We start from the raw sequence: 18,318 nt of genomic DNA, 5'->3' as shown, positions 1-18,318 counted from the left end.
CACTGTTTGGATTTGAGAAAATCTAAAATAAATCGAAATTTGCTTTTAGAAGTTGTTTTATAAAGTTCAGTGGTATATTATGCATACAATAGGACATCTATTTAGATTTACATCTTCCACAGAAAAAACTGCACATTACTGAAACTTAGTATACTGGACTTTGTTGTTGTCCCACACAGGTTCAATTTCGAGTGGTAGATGGCTCAGTGCTCAGTCAACCAAGATTTTATGATAGTGGGCACAATGAGATAGATAAGCTGCTTGTAAACAGTACTTTTATGCTCTCTTTTTCCATTTGGATAAGAAAGAAAGAACCAGGAAACAAAGGCAAACAAATAATCTGTGCCTTTATCCCAGATTCACATTATAGGAACAGCTGCTCAATGACCACTGTAGTCTTTGGTTACAGCACTTTTATCTAGATCTATGCAAAGTGATCCACTACACCTACTTTTACAGTTAAATCATTTTATGAGCACTGATGCCATTTTAATCTGAGTTTCTACTCAAATACAATCAGTAAAGAAAAACACAGTCTGTGACGTTTGTTTTGAAGGAAAAGGTATTCCCTGCAAATGTTTATCTGTGTGAGACTATTCAGAAAACAGTCATTTTGTTTTATAGGTGAGACACTTGGCCTCTTTTTTCCTTGTTCTACGTTTGTCTTTTGTCCGATTACTCTGGAACACAAGATGGAAAACTGATATTCTCATGTTAAAAATATAGAAAAAGGATTTTATCACCCATAAATGTTAACTTCTCATGCCTCTAAGCACAAGCAGAAGTGCCCTCTGCAGTTTGTGTGTGGAAGTGCAAAAGCTTACAGCACCTGGTTTTCCCAGGCGGTCTCCCATCCAAGTACTGACCAGGCCTGACCCTGCTTAGGTCACGATATCGGGCAAGCAGAGCTGAAGAGGAGGATGCAGGAGGCCTGTGTGTGTTCAGCAGCCTGCTGCATTGGAGTTTGCCTGGTAACAGATGACTCAAACAGCCCACACACCCGCTGGACGTGACCGCAAACATGCCCCCCTACACCTTTTACATAGCCCGGCTGCTCGAGTTCTTTTGCTGGTTTTTCCCGCGACCCCCCACCTTCTTCAAATCCAACAAAAGTGGTATCAAACGTTTATGCTACGTTTGTGCTGTAAAAATTTTTGTTTGTGCTGCTATCATTTTAAAGATATTCAAGAAAATTTCTAGAGGTCCCCAGAGGTCAACCAGCCCCCCCACATTAATTAAATCAAACAAAACTGGTGTCAATCAACTGTGCTACGCTTGTGCTGGTTTGTGCTGCTAAAATTCTCGTTTCTGCTGCTTCTGTTTTAAAGATATTAACGAAAATGTAAAGGTCAAAAGGTCTCTTCAGTATCCTTCCTGATGGCAGCAAACTGAAGACGCTGTTGAAGAGATGAGTGGAGTCACCTGTAATGAAGAGGACCTTTCGAATGAGGCAGGCACAGTAGATCTCCTGGGGAGGGAGGCAAGAGAGGACCCTGCAATCCTCTCCACTGCTCTCACTACCCGTTGTCATATTTTTCCTGCAGGACCCAGTGCAGGAGTCATACCACACAGTGATGCAGTTGGTGAGGATACTTTCAATGGTGCTCTTTAGAAGGTGCTCATAGTGGGGGTTGAATCTCTTGTCAGCAGAGTGAAGAGAATTGTTATGTGCATTATTATTCAGCCCCCTTTGGTCTGAGTGCAGTCAGTTGCCCATAGACATTGCCTGATGAGTGCTAATGACTAAATAGAGTGCACCTGTGTGTAATGTAATGTCAGTACAAATACAGCTGCTCTGTGACGGCCTCAGAGGTTGTCTCAGAGAATACTGGGAGCAGCAACACCATGAAGTCCAAAGAAACACTCTGATGGACGTGTGGACAGCAATGCTGCCTTGAACAGTACCGATGTTTCAGGGCTGGGTGACGTTGTTGGGTGGGACATCTACATCCTGACATATCAAGGTTACTTTACTTTTAGGTCAATTTGCTTTACAGAAAAATAATAGCATTTGTCATCAAGATATTTATATGACTGCACTTGCTCAGGTTTGTCCGGATTTCAAACTGTTCTAAAAGTCTTTTGATTCAAATCTGGGGCTGTGTTATTGAAAGAAGCAGAGAAATCGATGAACTGAAGTCCTTTACTCTCTACATGTTTGACAATCAGGTGAAGTAGAATCAAAAGCACGTCCTCCACTCCTCTATTGGGCTTATGTGCAATCTGCATTGAATCAAGCTGAAGTTCAGTGTCTTCCATAATCACATTTCTGATGATTTTTTCAAAGACTGAGGTGAGGGCAGCAGGCCTGAAGTCGTTTAGAACTTTTGGACGACTAGATTTAGGACCAGGAACCACGACAGCTTCTTTCCAAAGAGAGGGCATGAACGATTTATTCAGAATAACCTAAAATATGGGACTGAGTTGTCTGTGACGGTTCTCAGTCATCCAGGTCATTGTAGACTAAGGAGCTTGCAAAGAAAAGCGTCTGGACTTCTTTGAGTTGCTTGAAGACGTTTCACCTCTCATCTGAGAAGCTTCTTCAGTTCTAAGGGTCAGTTGGTGGGGAGTCCCAGATTTAAACCCAGTGGGAGTTTCCCCCCAAAGAGGGACAAAGGACCCCCTGATGATCCTCTACGTAATCACATGAGCCAAGGTGTGAAAGCGGGTGGGGGTCCTAATCAGCCAGGGTTTCGGGTGAGCTCATTGTGAAACCTGGCCCCACCCTATCATGTGATTTCCTGAGGTCAGATGGCCCAGGATGTGAGTGGGCGTTAAGGTGTCTGGGGAGGGAACTCAAAACTGGATTATAGATTATTTATATTATATATTGATATTATTTATCTGAATATTTATCTATCATAACTCTGTTTCTACACTCACTTTATATGAGTGCTTGTTGTTTCTTGTATATTTGCTGCTATGACAACTCAGTTTCCCTCCTGGATTAATAAAGTTTCTCTGATTCTGAAATACAGTGAGCCATTATATTTGTAGTTTCTAACTAACAATATAAAGGCTCTGCAACCGATAGTGCCACAGCACGTCCCACTGGCAGCTGAAGGAGCTTTTATACAAAGGACTTTGTAATTGAAGCTTTATTTATACAGGTCGGCTCATTGAGACTCAATGTCTCATTTACAAGAGAGACCTGTTCCAGACACACATATTAAAATTACAACAATAAGAGAAAAGTTTGTGTAATGTACTCAGTCACATTAAAAACGAGAACAAGTTCCCAGAGATGGTTTCACAAAAACATGTGTACGTCTTTTGAAGTCTGCAAGTGAAATCAACGGAGAGCCTTAAATCCTTCGGTTATGTTTTCCATCAAGACGGAGCAGAAAAGGAGAACGCCTTCTTCCCAAGCTCTGCATGAACTGATGGAACAGTGAATGTAATGATGTCCTGAGACTGCAGGCTGTGACTAAACTGTTTGCCTAACATGTACTCTGATGAATAGGAGGCAGTAACCCAGAAACAGATTGATAGATAAAATGATACTAATGGACCATCCTGTGTAAGACCAATGAGGACCAGTTAACCAGAGAACACAGAGTATAGTGGTGTTCTTCTGTTGTAGAGAAAGATTAAAAATATAAGACACTGGCTCAGCTATGATATTTGCAGCCAAGTGCAAGAAGGAAGGAGAACGATTGTGAGGACGAGTTTCTGGTGTTGGGGCTATTCAAAGCCTTACAAACCTCTTCTACTGTGACAGGTGTGAAGGAAAAGGTATCAGTAAGCAGGAACTACGAGCAGAGTTGTGTGCAAGAGGTTTGCCATCAGATACTGTGCTGAACAAAGAGCAAGAAGCAACAAAGTGTTTGTTAAAGCAACATTTCAGTTTTGTCTGACACAGGAGTGGAGTCGATATTTAAGTGAGGAGGAAGCTCTGAGGAGTCACAGCTGGCAGAGACACTTTATAGTTTGCCAAAACCTCCTACGGTCGTTTGGACTGTCAGTCGTTAAAGTAAAAAATAGTTACATCTTGATGATGGAGGCAGTAATCCGATTACACAGCTAATGAAAACGTAGCCAATCAGCATCAGAGCCAGACTTCCTGCCCAGGCCTGGTTTCTCTCATGTAGGAGATCGGCCGGTACTGAACCAAACCAGGCCTGTCCCGACCTTTCACCCTGACCTGGCAAAAAGGGGCGTGTCTGTCCACAAAGTAGACACAACTCTCCTGTAAATGTTCCCAAACTGACATTGTCAGCCTGTTTAATACGACCCCAGTTCAAACTGATGCGGGCTCGGAGCGTGAGATTTTAGTGTTTCTCACAGCACCAACTACGCAGTGATCAGTCAGGTCGTTGGCAAAAACTGCAGACGTGGAAAACTTACGCAGCATATTAGTTAAAAAAGGTCAATAAGAGCAGATTTATCTGGGTGTTTAGGATCAAGGCGTGTGAGGCTTTAAATAATTTGAGTCAGTTTTAAAAACAAGCAGCGTGCCTTAAAATCATCAGACACAGAAGAAAGCCAGTCCCAATGAAAATCATCCATCTGAAAGACGTCATTAAAATGCAGCTCAGATAAAAGTTGAACCAGAGACGGTGATGTGCTGGGGGAAGCAGGTGGAGGCTGATAGCAGCCAACAACAGTCTGATTTCCAAACAGATCAATAGTTAAGGCCAAGATTTCAAATGGCTGAGGTGCAGATGGAGAGAACAAGACTTGAGCAGCAAGACAGAGCTTCACATAAACTTCCAGACCTCCGCCTTTTCTGGGACAGTCTGAGAGCTAAATGTTAAATCCATCAGTTGCTACGTTTTTATCCAGTAAAGATTTGGAAAGTCTCAGAAACAACAACGATACCAGCACCGCTTGAACAGCCCAGATTCCAATCATATCCATGTCAGGAAGCACACGACGTGATGCACGTGTAACCCAGACAGTTTTTAACATCTGCTGGTGTTTCACATTCAGCCAGAGGCCCAGGGTTAGGTTGGATACCAGACAATAATAAAAGCATCGTTATTAGACTCTAGAGCTCGTTTATAGCTGACACCACATGTAGAGTTTAAGTTCACACAGAGACGATGACATTTTTCTAAAACCAGCAAACAATAAACAAGAAATGTAACAAGAGTTTCAGAAGAAGCTGTTTTACAGAGAAATGATTCCCTGAAGACAAAATTATTATTATCATCTTTATTTCTCCAGGTGAAAATTTAATTGAGATTAAAAATGTTGTTTTCAAGAGAGACCTGGCATCATGGCAGCAAGAGTCAGAAATACATCATAATTCAAACAAATACAAAATAGGAAAAACATCCTACATAAACTTCATAAAGTTTCATTAACAGACTTTGAACAATGGACTTCAAACTTCCCCCCAAAACAACAGAAACACATTTGAAGACAATGAATGACATTTATCCCTCTAAAAAAGGACTTAGACTACGATTTAATATGAATGAGAACATGTTCATAAATGGATGCAACCAAAGATTTCATCAATCCCTGATTCAGAGACAACAGAACATTTGGTTTGATTTCACAAGATAAGAATGACGACTGAGTTGGAAGATTGTTTTATGTTTAGTCAAATCTTTCATACATAAAGTCGGATTACAAAATCATCCCCTAAATTTGTTGTTTTATTCAAGGAATTGAAATTATAGAGAAAATCTGTGAAATGACTTAAAGAAAACAAACCACAAAAACTCTATGATACTCTAAACCCCCTGGTTTAGGTCGGACACCTTTCTGATGATGAGTGCATCTAACATTTCCTCAGAAGTCAATGTGCCATATGATTGCATTAGCAATAAATTACACACTATATAGAACCACTTCATAGGATTATATTTGTGCGCAGATGTTTGCAGCTATCAGCGAATATTTATCAGCTATTTTGAAACAAAGAAAGACTTTTTATCCATAACAGCAAATGAACTGTACAACATAAAATACAAATGCTATTTATGGTCTCCTCACAACAATGATAAGAAAAATAAACTGGGCCAATATGTCATGTTTCTTAATACAGAGACACACATGTTAATGTGATCTCTGGTCTCCTCTGAGTGGGAGTTATTATAACTGACTGTAAAAAGTCAGCACAAGGAAAATAAACTCCACCTAAACTTGGTTTATATCTGACCCAGACAGACTGCAGGTCATAACTTCTTACCTGAAGTTCAGTTCACCTGACACTCGGACCGGCAGCCGCCTCGGGTCTCTGCTCCTCCTGCCTCCCCTTTCCCTCATCCACCTGCTGCCTCTGTGGAAGCTCCGCCATAGCCACCACCAAACAACTGACTTATTTTTACACATCGACCAGCATCCGGCCAATCCGCCATCTTTCATTGTTTATACCGTTACAAAAAAATAAAAAAAACATCATCGGCCCATTAAAAACGAAAAATCACCATCAGTATGCCCGATGGCCAGTCCAGCTGTGGTCGTGCCATCAGTTAACCCTTCACGTGGCAGCTGTGACACGCGTGCCCAGGGTTGCCGACCCCTGCTCTAAAGCATCTGATTTGGATTCCTGAGATCAAATATATTTTCCTTTGGCTTTGTTTTCTTCCCATTTGTGGCTTTAATGTAGTGTTACATCCTGTTTGTTTGCTTCCCTCTGTATACATGTCCAGATTCACTGTTATGTTTCTATTCTTACATTGCTGTGTGATCACTGTTCCCTCTGCTGACTGATGTGACCTTTTGTATCTCACACTGATACTTGTCATATTTGTATCTGCGCCTAAAAGATAAAAAGTTTTCCACGCTAAAACACAGCTCCGCCTCCTGCAGTTCTCCCTCTGAACCACTAGATGTCTCTGTTATCTAAATGAAGACGTGCAGCACAGCAACCACAGCAGCGCTCAGATCACACGTGTCCTGTTATTATGTATAAAAGCATGAAACAGGTGAGACAGGTGGGATCAATATTAATGTTGTGGAAATATATGAAAAAGCAACAGAAGAGTGAAAACATTTCGTGTTTCTAGAAAGATCTTTCAGCTCACAGCTGCTCACAGACTGTATTTACAAGTGACAAACTGCAACTCTACAGTACATCTACAGTATATATCAAATATATTCTGTATTCAAATCTATTGAGTGATGTTTGAAAGTCTTTTCAGGTGAGTTTGATCCAGGAGGGTCTGAAGCCAGAGTCAGACAGAGACTGTGCAGAGACTGTAGAAGGACAGAGCAGCAGCAGAGCAGTCCAGATACACTGATGATCCTCTGTCAGATCCAGAGGGACACACAGGGATGATGCTGGACTCTACATTGTGTCTGACAGTGGAGCTGTTCTCAGAGCAGTTCACTCTGCAGCACTGACAGTCATCTGCACTTCTTCTCATTCCTCTGTCAGTCACTGCTGGATGAAGCTCTCCTCTCCACCTCCCAGTAACATGGCCCAGTCAGAGCGTCTCTACACACAAGCTGCTGCTGCTTCAACCTCTCTGGATCATCAGGACACAGCTCCTCCTCTCTCAGCACACACACCGTCCTGTTTACCATCACCAGCTCCACCTGCAGAGAGAAGAAGGAAGAGCAGAGGAGATAAACGAGTGTTTCCAGAGACTCTTCATCAGCTGTCAGTCAGTGATGCAGCACATCCAGTATAAAGAGCAGCAGGGACTTCAGTGCTGGGACTGTACTAGGACTCATTGTTGCTTCACTTTTTCTAATCTTTGGATTTTTATTGAAGTTGATGAAAATGTTTTTCCCTCCTAGTTTGAGTTTGGACTTTCATTCATTAGAAGAACCTTGGTGTGTCCACTCTGAGCTCTGTAGGAACCCCAACAACAAGCCCAACAATCCAGATGGACGGTTCCAGCTGTTAACTGGAGGAATTCCATCCAAACATCTGCTCTCACTAAATTCTTCCTCACCTACAGACTGTGTTCTTCACTGCTTTAAACTTGGAAACGAATGCAGTCATTGGTCTGCGTGCTGCTTTGTTCAGAGAGCTGATTGGCTGTTGACAGTGTTTGATCAGAGCGTGTCAGCCGTTACTATGGTGACCATAAAGGTCAGAAACAGGAAGTGTTTGTGTCCAATCCTGAAGCCTGTCACCATTCTCCTCTCACAGCTTCACTGAGAAGCTGCAGCTTTACAGGAAACACTGGATCTTTGTTTCATACTGACTGTGTTTAGTACAATACTGCTGACAGCACCACCCACTCACTCCATCACTCTACTGACCTCAGAGTCTCCAGTCTGTAGTCTGGACTCTGCTGAAGATCAGACAGCTGCTTCACATCTGGATCCTTCAGGTTGTTTCCCCACAGGTCCAGCTGTCTCAGATGGGAGGGGTTGGACTTCAGTGCTGCTGCCAGATAATCACAGCTGATCTCTGACAAACCACAGCTCATCAATCTGTATAAAGAATGAAAGATGTAAGTTTATTAGACAAAGTGTGAGCTTGAAATCATTCAGTGTTTCATCATCTGTTCAGAGCTGAAGAAGGTTCAGAATGTAGAAGTTTAGAAAATGGAAACTCCAAACAGCTGAAGCCAACAGGAAGCAGCTTCAAACAGGAAACTGTGCAGAGTTTCAGACTATATGTCCTGATGCAGCCAGTTGGATTTTGGAGATTTGAATCTCTGTTCTGTGACTAAGTCCTTGAATCATTTCTTCCAGTTGGTCCAACAAGACAGACTAAGTATTGGACATGTGTTGTGGCTCCATTAGGGGAGCTTCTAAATGTGATGTGATGGCCCCTCTGGGTCTGTCAGGTCACAGCACTGAAGAGAGCTCAAACTGGGCACACAGTTGTTCCAGTCTGGACCAAAGACTCTATACTGGGACTGAGGGACTGCTTTGACTGCACCCACTGGGACTTTTTAAAGGCTCATGTTCTCACTTAGATCATCGATTTCTACTTACATTTCTTTCTGGGAAAAATGGGGATTACTTTGGAAACAGGAAGTATTTTCCCCAATAAGCAGCCCTGGATTAGTAAATCACTCCAACATGTTCTCAGGCAGAAGAAGCTGTCTTGTTATGAGGGAGAGAAGAAAAAGATTGAGGCACAGAAACTTGTTGAAAGAGAGATAAAGCAGCTAAAATCAGGTGTAAAAGTAAAGCAGAGGATGAGCTGAATAAAGGACACTCAAGGCTGGCTTGGAAAGGAATGAAGTCCATGGTGGGGATGCAGAACAAGGAGCAAAGATGAATGTGATGCTGAATCAGCAGAAGACTTGGACTCATTTGATTCCAGCTTTGATATCATTGATTTCAATGAAGAGCTTTGTGATTGTAGCAAAGGGCTGGTAGCTCTGAGAGTCCCACTGATGAGGTGTTTGTGTGGAAATCTCTTAGTGGGACCAAAGAGAGAAAAAGCCCTGGTCCTGATGCTGTGGGAGGGAAATGATTGAAGTGTGCTGTGAGGAACTGACTGGGAGATTTTCACACATTTTCCAGTCCTCCTTGGAACAACAGGAAGTTCCCAGCATATGGAAACAAAGGTTAAGTGTCCTATGGCACTCAGTGATGATGGTGCTGTGGCCCCACCACCTCCACCTCTTTGTAAAGGAACTAACTGTAATCTGAAGCTTCAAATGGAACTAAGACTTCCTCCACTAGGTGGCAGTGTCTGATGAGAAAGTGTTAGTGGAGCTGGCCTGGAGTCAGAAACAGGAAGATGCAGGATTTGGGCTGAAATGGGGAAAAGTGGTTCGCACTAGTGCCTTAAAGCAAGAAGGTTGTAGGTTGAAGCTTGTTGGCCTTTCTGTGGAGGTTGGATGTTCTCCCACAGTCCAATGAAATGCTGCTTAGGTTCATTGGTGCTTCTAAATTGGCTGTAGGTGTGGATGTGAGAGAGTGCTTCTCTGTCTCTCTCTGTTGGCCCTGTGATGGACTGCTCACCTGTGCAGGTGGACCACGCCTCTTGCCCTATGACAGCTAGGGCACAGGCTGCAGCCCTGTGAGCCTAAGCTGAATAAACAGTTAGCAAAAATGATCCATAGATGGCCTGAAATCCCCCAGTTAGCAGTTTGGTAGATAGCTATGACATGCTAATCCCATCCAGCAGCTGTATTCTACCTGTAAGCTGATCCCTGCTGAGCCAAAGCACTTTTTCATATACAAATTACAACCTTTAATAGAAACCTATTGGTCAGCATCTTATTAGCCTGCTGTTAGCTTCATTCCACAGAAAACTGAGAGAAACTAACAGAGTTGATAAAGAATAAAGAGAAATGTGCTGATTTAAAGCCTTTGAAGTGCTTCAGATGATCTCTGTCCACTTCTGTCCACTCATTCATTCATGTAAGCTTTCTAATGCAGCTTTGATCTTCACAGTCTGCTTCATGAAACTCATTCTAACCCTGAATGTCAGAGTGTTCCTCCTTCTCTTTCCCATCATTCATGCTGGCAGTGGAGGAGATTTGGATGTTGGACTGTGTTTTGGATGATGTGTGTATGTTTGTGTTGGACTGCTGTCTGTAAAGCAAACGCACATTTTGCTTTGGATTTCAGTGTCAGACAGACTTTAAGGTGGAATGAAGAGTTGGAGAGTTTCACAGTGAATTATCCAGTGGAGGATTTTTCTTCTTCTTTGAAGGTTTGAAATGTGAACATTGTTCTGCTGCAGTCAATGGACTAAACCAGAGAAGAAGAAAACAGACTTTACCATGAAGATCCTCAGTGTGGATCAGTATAATATCAGCCTGATGTCTGCAGTTTAGTGTCAGCACAACTTTCACATCATATTCATCTCAGCACAACTAAAACATGCTGACTGACCTCAGAGTTTCAAGTCCACATCCTGGACTCTCCAGGAAACCACACAGATGCTTCACTCCTGAATGCTGCAGCTTGTTGTTCAGGCTCAGGTCCAGCTGTCTCAGATGGGAGGGGTTGGACTTCAGTGCTGCTGCCAGATAATCACAGCTGATCTCTGACAAACCACAGCCCCTCAATCTGTATAAAGAATGAAAGATGTAAGTTTATTAGACAAAGTGTGAGCTTGAAATCATTCAGTGTTTCATCATCTGTTCAGAGCTGAAGAAGGTTCAGAATGTAGAAGTTTAGAAAATGGAAACTCCAAACAGCTGAAGCCAACAGGAAGCAGCTTCAAACAAACACAACAAGAGAAAAAACTCTGAATGTTTCACATTAAAGTCGTACATTTCTCATAAAAACAGGACAAAGACTTGAAAAAGTCGTGTTTTTCCTTCCAGGAACCACAAGGCTTCACTTTTAAAGGTGAAGTGTGAAAGAAATGGACATATTTGAAGTCCAACACCTTTTTCCAGTCACATTATTAAAGCAGACAAACTACAAGCTCATTTTCATTCCAACAAGTCATCTTCTGACCTGGACTAACAACACTGGTCTCTATGTGCAGCTGGCTGTGAGACCAGTGCTCAGGGAGCGTCTACAAAGTGCAACACTGAAAGACCATCACACACTCATTTGCTTCCATCATCCAACCTGAAGAGGAAACAGAGACGCCTCCCCTTCAAAGTAAAAGCTGCTCCTTTTGGACACAGTATCAAAGAAAGTCTACAGTATAACATAGAAAAGACAGAACAAAGTTTTGGTTGTTTTTAAATTGTGCAGAAATGAAACTACACTAAGCTCAATTATGTGACAGACATTTCATCCCATGTCAGTTTGGCCTCATCCTGGGCCGGATTATCCAGCACACACTCTGACCACAGGCCCAGGGGCCACGCACAGCTGGGCTCCATCCAAGAGACAGCAAACAAACCAACACAATAATAAAAAGCACCATGTGATCTTCTTACATCTTCAAGACAAACATAGGAAAAACATGAGCATATTTGTTTCCTGATAAAATGATGTGACAGGTAGAACAGAGTAAAGTGGTGGTGTTACAGCCTTTCTCCCTTCTGCTGCCGAGGCTGTTAGTCTCTCCCAAACTCAGCTACAGGACTTCCAAATGAATGAAAGCAGCAGAAGTGGCTTTACAAATGAAAGAGGAAGAGGAGAAGAAGAGGAGAGGGAGGCCACCCTGACCATCACTCCAGCTGAAAACATCACACTTCCATTAAAGTTGGTGAGGAAATGTTGAGCAGGATGAGCTGCTGGCTAATCTGGAGGCTGTAGCAGCAGCTCACAGTCACAGTGGATTTCCACTCATGAAAAAGCTCTGGCTGCTTCATTTCTCATCTCATATCAGAGACTTTAATGCTTCACTGAAGCTGTACTGTGATGCTTCCATATCCCAGTGAGGCCTCCATAATGATTTCAGCTGCTCTGTACACACACTGTGTGCCCTGTATGGCTCAAAGTCTCTGCAGCCTGTTTTTATCTGCTATCATCAGATCTTCATCATCCTCATTCACATCCCTCACACACTCTACAGCCTCATCAGCACTGACTTCATCTTCACTGACTGATGGAGAACAACATGAACCTGTGGAGGCTGAAACACTGTCCTGTCAAACATCTCCCCGTCACCACTCCACTTCTGTCAGCCTTTAAATGAACCCTGCTCAAGTCTGTCACTTCTGTTTGGAGCCAAAAGGAAAAACTGTTGTTCAGTCGTTTGGAAAGACAACATTTCTGAAAGCACTCAAACTTCTTCACATTTGTCTTCAGACACATCCTGAACATTTAGGAACTGAAGAAAGTTTCAAACATCAATCAAAGACCTGAAATATAGAAAAACAACAACAGCCGCAGTCAGTGAACTCACCTCAGAGTCTGCAGTCGACAGTTTGGACTCTCCAGTCCAGCACACAGAAGCTTCACACCTGAATCCTGCAGGTTGTTCCAAGTCATGTCCAGCTCTGTCAGATGGGAGGGGTTGGACTTCAGAGCTGAGGCCACAACTTCACAGTGAGACTCTGAGAGTCCACACTGAGTCAGTCTGTGATGATAGAAAATATAAAATGTGTTATTATAAAAGCAGAAAATCTGCATTATAAACACAGACTGAATGTATATGAAGACAAAACAGAGTGAGGTCATAATCTGATGAATCTGCTCTTCACATCTGTGCTTCAGCTCCTCTTACTGTGTTTGACATGACACAACGATTGAGTCTCTCTCAGACCTGCAGACTTTTAATGAGAATCTTTGTTTGGCTTTAATCTGCAGATGAAGGAGGAAGATGGTGTCACATTTAGGCTTCCATAATGTCCACAGTCTGTCACTGAGATCTGATCCAGAGTCAGAGTGAAGACACACATTTGGACTGTTTCCTGTTTTGACTCCAGAACATTTTGAATGAGTTCAGCTCAGTGAAGAGTTCCAGCTGGAAAGATGATCTCTGTTTGCTACCTGCTGTCAGGTACGACTGTTCACGTCCACACGCAGGAAAAACCTGCTGACTGTTACCAAACGGAGCAGAAATCTCATCACTGGACAATAATGATGAATGAACTCAGAGCTGCTGATATCAGATCTGATTTCAAGGGAACTAAACACAGAAATGATTGGCTCATTTGAGCTTTCTGAGCCATTATCTGCTGGTGTGTCGCTAGTTGGCAGAAAATGATTTGTATTCCTGTTCAGGGCTTCAGTGTTTATGAGTCCAGATCCAGGTGACAGCAAGTCAAAATGATGTTACCTGTCTGTGTCCAGCAGCAGCCTGTATTCACTTTGAATATTGTTATAACCTGACATGGATCAGTTTGTCTTTGATTGGTTTGTAAATGTCACTGTTTCCATTGGACCTGAGTGACGTACAAAGACAGAGAGGGAGAGAAAGGAGAGAGAGGATGGAGACAGCAAAGAGAGAGCAAACACAAACAGGTGAGAGTGGACAGGTGACCAAGGTCAGCAACCAATCAGAGAGCTTCTGTTTGACCCACAGTCACTGATGATGACTGCACATAACCAAGCAGTGTATTACTCTGATATCAAATATGGATCCTGCTCTTATAATAATGATCATCAGATGATATTATTGTGTTATTTTGTAGCTGAATACGATGTTTGTGTGATTATCAGTGAAAGAAGCAGTGAGGAGGATGGAGAGAGAGAGAGGACAGAGGGTGAAGTTAGAAACACTAAAAGGATTTTTCATGGATTTCATGGATGATTTGAGTGATTTCCAGCAGGACACTTAAACATGTCAGTGGACGTCCTAAAGAACATATTCACTGATATGAAACGTGTCATTGAACAGGATTAATATCAGTGGAAACATGGTGGAAACAGCTGTGACTGCATGGATGTGACACACTTCAAATCTGTTCTCCACTCTTGGATTTGGGATCCATGGAGCTGCTGCTGAGTCTGTACAATAAAGGAATGGTGTGGAAGGTTGCAGCGTACGGACACAAACACTTTGTGGTTACAATCTGATTTTATTTTCAACATTAAACTACTAACCTACACTGATCAATGATGTTAATGATCACATCTGGACTCACCCAGCCTTTCTGCAGGTCCTCACAGCTGGAATCAGTCTCTGTCGTCCCTGCTCTGATGTGTTGTACTTCTGCAGGTCCAACTCATCCAGAACCTCCTCTGACATCTGCAGCATGAAGGCCAGAGCTGAGTTTTTACTCTGGAGGGATTTCTCCATGGCTCTGTTCAGGAAATCATCCAGAGAGGACTCGTTGTATTTTTTTCCCAAAAAGTTCTTCAGCACCTTTGTCTTCCTGTTGGTGTGACAGTGGAACTTGTAGACAGCAGCCAGAAACTCCTGAATGCTCAGATGAACAAAGCAGTAGACTGGTTTCTGGAAGATCACACACTCTCTTTTGAAGATCTCTGTACAAACTCCTGAGTACACCGAGGCCTCTGTCACATCCAGACCACACTGCTCCAGGTCTTCTTGGTAGAACATGATGTTTCCTTTCTCCAGATGTTCAAACGCCAGCCTCCCCAGCTTCAGAAGAACTTCCCTGTCAGCCTCCGTCAGCTCCTGTGGACTCGTCTCACGTCCCTCATGGTACTTGTTCTTCTTCCTCTTTGTCTGAACCAGCAGGAAGTGTGAGTACATGTCAGTCAGGGTCTTGGGCAGCTCTCCTCTCTGCTCTGTAGTCAACATGTGCTCCAGAACTGTAGCAGTGATCCAGCAGAAGACTGGGATACTACACATGATGTGGAGGCTCCTGGATGTCTTCATGTGGGAGATGATTCTGCTGGACAGCTCTTCATCACTGAATCTCCTCCTGAAGTACTCCTCCTTCTGGGCGTCAGTGAAGCCTCGTACTTCTGTTAGCCTGTCAACACATGTAGGAGGGATCTGATTGGCTGCTGCGGGTCGGGAAGTTATCCAGACGAGAGCCGAGGGAAGCAGATTCCCCTGGATGAGGTTTGTCAGCAGCTGGCTGACTGATGACTTCTGTGTGACATCAGACAGCAGCTTCCTGTTGGTGAAATCCAATGAAAGTCTGCTTTCATCCAGGCCGTCAAAGATGAACAAAAGCTGAGAGACAGCCAGCTTCTCTGCTGTGACCTTCTGTAATGTTGGATGGAAAACATGGAGCAGCTCCAGAAGACTGTACTGCTCATCTCTGATCAGGTTCAGCTCCCTGAATGAAAGCAGAACCACCACACTGACATGTTGGTTCTCCAAGCCCTCTGCCCAGTCCAGAGTGAACTTCTGCACTGAGAAGGTTTTTCCAACACCAGCCACGCCGTTGGTCAGAACCACTCTGACGGGTCTCTGTTGGTCAGGTAAGGCTTTAAAGATGTCCTGGCACCTGATTGGAGCGTCATGGAGGGCGTCCATCTTGGAAGCTGTCTCCAGCTGCCTCACCTCATGTTGGGTATGAACCTCTTCACTCTGTCCCTCTGTGATGTAGAGCTCAGTGTAGATGGTGTTGAGGAGGGTTCTACTTCCTGTTTCATCACTTCCTTCAGTCACACGTTCACATCTCCTCCTCAGACTGATCTTATGTTCATCTAAAACCTCCTGCAGACCAACATCTGCTGAAAGAAAGAAAAACAATGAGACTAAAGAGAAAGAAAACTCTTCAATGTCTGAACAACACAAAAAGTCCAGTTTTCAGAAATGAGTCCATCAGCAGACAGATGTTCAGTCTTACTTTGTACACAGCTGCTCTGACTGGCTGTCTGCAGTCCAGCTCTGCTTCTGGATCTTTCTCCACACTGTGCAGAAGCTCTGATGGTGACACAGAAAAGTCACAGTGGAGATACTTCTGTCCACCTTTGATTAGACTCATTATAAAAAGGAAAACAAAGTTTGAACACAGTCATGTTTCCAGTTCACTGACTTACATTTATTCCATGGACACTCACTCTAACCTGAACCACAGCTACAACCCAACATTGTTGAGGCCTCATCTCCTCCTTTCCTGACTGTAGAGGTTAAATATGCAACAACCAACAAATAAAAGAATTTGGTTCATTTCCAAGAAATTCACACGGTGACCAAGTAAAGTAACCGTAGTAAAGGAGACAACATCCCGTTGATGGTGGGATTATTTGAAAGATTTGCTTTAGTCACGTCACCAAATGCAGTTGAACCACCCGTGGATCCATGTTTGACCATTCTACCACTCTGAGCTCTGCTTTTTAATCATTTTATTATTATCATCATTCATTTATTCATTCTTTGGAGGGGGGCTATTTCCTAATGCCGCCCTAATAAGCTGATGTTCAAGGGGAAATATAACAGAAACTCTTTCAGTGTTATTCATTAATAAATTAACAGATAAACTGTGAAGAAGAAAAAAACTGAGATTTAAAGGAGAGAGTGAGAAACTTGATCATCCATCCTCATAATACATGTTTATCAGTATCTGCTGTGACCATACTGCAGTAATAACTACAAGTCTACATTTCTGTGACTGTTGATCAATCACAGCAGGAATCTGAGCTCATCTCTGCACACAGAGCAGCTTCAGCTCTGGGATAAACTGCTCGCTTCACGTCCTTCTCAGCTCACAGACACTCATCCTGATATTTTCCTTTAACATTTGATGGTATAATTCATCTGAGTTTACACTTTATCTGCATAAATACAGAAAAACAGACCCAAACACCAGAAACCATCAGTTTCACCATGTAGAATATATTGTTGTTTCCTTTTAATTCAGAGAAAAACTCTGATTTGGATTTTCTCTGTTCTCTTTGCCACAGCCCATCCCAGCAGCAGCTGAAGCAGCTGACTGTCACAACACTGAATAACACTTTAGGAGGAATTTCAGAGGTCAGTAAAGCTTCAGTTTCAACATCAGTTAATTAATCATAGTTCATCATAAATGTGAACCTGGCTGGCACACATGTTAATGTTAGCCATTTAAATATTAGCAGTTAGCTGAGGCCACAAGAAGAAGAGGCCCTAGAAGAACAATGGATGATAAGATTAGATTTTCAAGACTAGGCAGAGACATGTTTTCCTTTACTGTCTCTTACAGAGGAGGGAGCAGATACCAGACGAGGTCACGGAGGAACGGTGAGGATTCGCAGCAGACAGCAAGACTGCCACGTCCATGCGAGAGAGCGATGGCTACGATAATCTCTGTTTTTGTCTCCCTATATAATGTTGTACAGCCCATGTGAGGGTTATCCTCTCTGTGAACCAGATGCTTGATTTCACACAGAGGTCCACCAACTGAATTTGATCAGTTATGGAACGATTTACCTCGACAGGCTCCTTCACTCGCTGCTTTTAAACCTCCTTTAAAACACACTTTTACTCCCTGACCTTTGACCCAGTGTGACATGTTGACTCACTACCTCAGACAGCTTAAAATAGTCTTTTTGTTTTTTGGTGCTGCCTAAAAGAACCGTGAAATATCTGTCCTATATACAGTTATGTTCATATATTTTTGTGCTACATCAGGAAACTCAAAAACATAGTTTTTAATATTTTAATCCTTATTTTTAAAACTGTTTTTGTCATTTTTCTGAATAACACTTTAGGAGGAACGTCTTGATGCATTCTCAATCATCCAGGAAAGTAAATCTCCAAAAGTTGATTCTCTTCATCTGGACGTAGCGTAAATGTGTCCCAGCTGGACTTTTGTCAAAGCTGGAAAGGCTCCTAAAGAAAGTTCCAGTCGATCCAGGAGAGAAGGACAACCGCTGCCTAAGAGAAAACCTGTAGCTATCCCATATGTGTCAGGAGTGTCGGAGCAGCTGAGTCGCATTTTTTCTAAACACCGGGTCTCTGTGGCTTTTAAACCCCAAAACACGCTGCGCCAAAAACTGGTCCACCCCAAGGATCGGGTCCCCCGACACAAACAGAGTAACATAGTGTACGCTGTTAAGTGCAGGAGGATTGCCAGGATTTACATATCGGGGAAACCAAACAACCTCTGGCTACAACACAGAAGAGCCACCTCGTCAGGCCAGGACTCTGCAGTCTATTTACACCTACAGGCCAGTGGACACTCTTTCAATGATGAGGATGTAACATCCCGGACAGGGAGGAACGCTGGTTTGAAGGCGGAG

The 18,318-nt window shown here is 43.0% G+C and overlaps 2 protein-coding genes across 2 annotated transcripts in view; both read right to left on the bottom strand.

The window, feature by feature from the left end:
• Positions 1 to 5,142: 5,142 nt before the first annotated feature.
• LOC143416820 (protein NLRC3-like) overlaps positions 5,143 to 18,318 on the bottom strand; it is a 78,086-nt gene continuing 64,910 nt past the window's right edge. The window contains exons 3-4 of the mRNA XM_076882462.1: positions 8,170 to 8,343; positions 5,143 to 7,494 (exon numbers count right to left, since the gene is read on the bottom strand). Of these exons, the coding sequence (XP_076738577.1) occupies positions 7,482 to 7,494; positions 8,170 to 8,343 (187 nt within the window). The 3' untranslated portion in view covers positions 5,143 to 7,481. The remainder of the gene's footprint in view (positions 7,495 to 8,169; positions 8,344 to 18,318) is intronic.
• Positions 10,695 to 16,680, bottom strand: LOC143414113 (protein NLRC3-like). Its single transcript, XM_076877787.1, has 4 exons — positions 15,945 to 16,680; positions 14,319 to 15,828; positions 12,635 to 12,808; positions 10,695 to 10,890 (listed from the first exon to the last, which is right to left on the bottom strand). Exons 2-4 carry the CDS (start codon positions 15,626 to 15,628, stop codon positions 10,695 to 10,697), a joined length of 1,680 nt encoding a protein of 559 aa, XP_076733902.1. The 5' UTR covers positions 15,629 to 15,828; positions 15,945 to 16,680.

Source organism: Maylandia zebra, linkage group LG3, assembly GCF_041146795.1.
Source record: "Maylandia zebra isolate NMK-2024a linkage group LG3, Mzebra_GT3a, whole genome shotgun sequence".
Taxonomy (NCBI): Eukaryota; Metazoa; Chordata; class Actinopteri; order Cichliformes; family Cichlidae; genus Maylandia; species Maylandia zebra.
The sequence above is the reverse complement of the archived record's forward strand: the minus strand, read 5'-3'. Positions and strand labels throughout refer to the sequence as shown.

Bases quoted from the DNA above. Each gene is read 5' to 3' on its own strand.
- LOC143414113 (XM_076877787.1), bottom strand. From the start codon at position 15,628: ATGGACGCCCTCCATGACGCTCCAATCAGGTGCCAGGACATCTTTAAA. The intron at 12,809-14,318 runs GTGAGTCCAGAT...CTATCATCACAG, and splicing joins AGGACCTGCAGAAAGGCTGG to ACTGACTCAGTGTGGACTCT. The intron at 10,891-12,634 runs GTGAGTTCACTG...TTCTTTATACAG, and splicing joins TGTCGACTGCAGACTCTGAG to ATTGAGGGGCTGTGGTTTGT.